The sequence below is a fragment of the Melanaphis sacchari genome, unplaced genomic scaffold (genome assembly GCF_002803265.2).
Source record: "Melanaphis sacchari strain LSU unplaced genomic scaffold, SCAv2.0 Contig19_pilon_pilon, whole genome shotgun sequence".
Taxonomy (NCBI): Eukaryota; Metazoa; Arthropoda; class Insecta; order Hemiptera; family Aphididae; genus Melanaphis; species Melanaphis sacchari.
Genome location: NW_020270975.1, coordinates 817576 through 820683, shown reverse-complemented (window position 1 = coordinate 820683; position 3108 = coordinate 817576). Strand labels below are relative to the sequence as shown.

Below are 3108 nucleotides of genomic sequence, written 5' to 3'. Positions count from 1 at the left end.
ATGTGGGTAAACACATTAAAATGTATTATTAATATTGCGGATAACATACAATGATACAACAAGCATATAATAATCTTTTGTACAAGTGCGCGGGAGCGGCTCATTATGACGTGATAACTGATAAATGACACTATTAGCTACTTGTCGGCATATGGTCAATTTATTACAATTTCTAAAATTTGTAAATAGCTCTCAAGCATAGAGTTTTGCATTAATTAATGTTGTTCATTCACTAAAATTCATTAAAAAATTTCCCCCACATTATGATTGCAAAAAAAAGTATAGGTTTCCATTTTAATTTCTAAAGTTGACCCCCCCAAACCCCCCTAAAATGTTGTTAAAAATTTTTAAATTGTGAAATCGTAATAGATGTTTCTACATCAAAAAACTTTTGTACCATATATTTTTCACTAATTTGAATATTTATATGATAAAATGGTTGTAACATAAATTTTGAATCGCCCTGTATAATGTTTTGAATTTCCACAAAAAATATTTTTAATATTCAATAAAATCGTTGTTTTTTTTTTTTTTTTGTTAAATATATAATTGAGTCAAAATTAATTAAATCCAACTAACTATAAAAAATATGAATATTTTGAAGAGTGTGGATATGTTTATTTTTGATTTTTAAGAGTCCTACATTCGTGAAGGAGGTGTGTTTATAATCTATTCAAACTTCAAAAATATTTATAAATAAATAAATAACTAATAGATGGATATTTTAAATTTATTCATCAGTATTTGTTTCTAAATGCTTAAAATCATGTTGTATGAGATAACATATATATTTATGTGTGAATATTAAATTCTAGTGGAGCTGTAGGAAATTTTTGAAAATAGTTTTATAATAATTTTTAACTTGAAGTATACGTAAGTAAATTTTTAATAACTATAGAAAATGATGGTGTACTTTTTTAAATTAATGTGATAGTTAAGATAGTATGTTTTTGGATAATAAATCAATAACTGGATTGATATGTCTTGAAATAGTTGACTTTGAAATAGATGAAAAATATAGGTAAGAAAACTATTCTCACACAAGACAATGGCGGGAACGATATAACAATAAACTCGAAGAACTATCCAAAAAACCAATTATTGAAAATGAAATTCAAAAAAGGAGGTAGATGTAAGCAGGCATGCATGGCCAAAAATATGTATGTCGTAGCTACTTGATGAACTTCATCTTTTCATGAAAAGATGACCATTTCATGAAATGGAAACAGATTTTTTACACTACGTGAAATTCGAAAATATTTCACAATATAGTCACTTTTTTATGAAATGGTCACTCTAATTTAACATTGTGTAATTTTTTTCACAATGTAGTCGTTCACTTTGTGTACCAAATATTGAAATACAATATTTATTACACACGTAAATGTACAAGCTTTGATAAACATAAAATGTAAGTTATGTTTATTTAAAGAACACGTAAAATTTGATTATATTCGTTAACTAGGTCAATTACCGGACTATGAGAACTGAGAATATTAATAATTGAAGATAATCCGGTCGGTAAGAAATCGTCAGAAAGACTATATAATAATAATAATAATCTAATAATATATATTATATAATAGTTTATTATAGTTGGATTGCATGAAAACGGATACGGGAAGGATATTATCAGAGGTACCACGGAGGATTATAAGGAAGATAAAGGTGGATGGAGATCAATTTGTTTGGCGGTATATTTCAACGACCAAAAACCAAGAAAAAAAAAGTATTTATTTTGTGTACTGATAAAACAAATAGTATTATTTCTAATTTTAAAGAATCAGTATTTCCATGTAATAACTAATAAGTAATAACCAATTATATCTTTATATTTTTTCTTAGTTGTATTATAATTTAATATATTATGTCATATATACAAAGTAAGTGATTTCGCGATAAATCTATTACATTCATAATATACTCAAATGTACGCAAATCGATTTTTTGAAAAATATTAATTTATTTAGTAAGAAAAAATAATAAATACATTTCTACGAGCATAATAATCTATTGACTATTAGTACATTCATTTACCAGTAAGAGAATTGAATATTTTAGTTTATCTAAATATTTTAAAAATGTGTACATAATATTATATAATTTGGTCACGGTTAAAAACATAAATTAATTAAAAATGAATTGCCTAGTGACCAAGAATGTTATTTCTATAGGTTGCTTAGAAGGTAATTATTGAAGTTCATTTTATACATTTTTAATTTCAAATCGCATTAATAAAAAATTTTTTTAGAACTACATCACGATTTTTCATTGGAATACATTGAAATATACAACGACGACGTGTACGATTTATCAATAGACGCAAACAATTTACCATTGAAAAAAACAAAACATGCGAAATTGAAGTAAGCTTATTAACAAAATCAATATTACAAGATAATTAGCGTAAAAATAGTTTAGTAAAAAAATAATAATAATAATTTAGTCCGATAAAAAATAACTATGTGGTTTAATGTGTCTTTTATAATTTAGTGAAAAATTAAAGTTCAGTATTAGTTCAAAAGGTGACATCAAATTTAAAAATTTAACGAAAATAAAAATAACTAATTGTAATGATGCCATCAAAATTTTGGAGGTGGGTAACATGAGGAAAAGTGTTTCATCCACAAGTATGAATGCGGAATCCAGTCGATCACACTGTATTTGCATGATAAGTTATAAAAGTAAACATAAAGAAATGAAGCTCAATTTAGTAGATTTAGCAGGGTAAGTAATAAATTTTATAATTTAAGCAGAGCAATGAAAGTATCGACTTTTCAATTATATGTTTCTCGGGTAGCAAATTGATTTTAAAGTATAAACTAATCTCTGGGAAATAAAAATAAAAAAAAGATTGCACTTTAAAATTTACTGAAATGAAAAAAAATAAATAGGGAAAATAAAGATTTTAATGTAAAACCAGTTTTTAACAAACTTTGAATTTTTTTTTGGTTTAACTCAAAAAAAAGATAATCATAAATACTTAAAATTTTCATAAATTACATGGTACAATTTTTAAAATATTTTGAATCTTCTATTTAGCTATTTATAATCTTTTAAATTTTTTATAACTATAAGTATCTTTCATAAATGTTGATTTATAAGTTT

The 3108-nt window shown here is 24.4% G+C and overlaps 1 protein-coding gene across 1 annotated transcript in view; it reads left to right on the top strand.

The window, feature by feature from the left end:
* Positions 1–1442: 1442 nt before the first annotated feature.
* LOC112592918 (kinesin-like protein subito) overlaps positions 1443–3108 on the top strand; it is a 2084-nt gene continuing 418 nt past the window's right edge. Inside the window, exons 1-4 of the mRNA XM_025337079.1 lie at positions 1443–1521; positions 1587–1729; positions 2252–2366; positions 2494–2727. Coding sequence (XP_025192864.1) covers positions 1606–1729; positions 2252–2366; positions 2494–2727 — 473 coding nt within the window. The 5' untranslated portion in view covers positions 1443–1521; positions 1587–1605. The remainder of the gene's footprint in view (positions 1522–1586; positions 1730–2251; positions 2367–2493; positions 2728–3108) is intronic.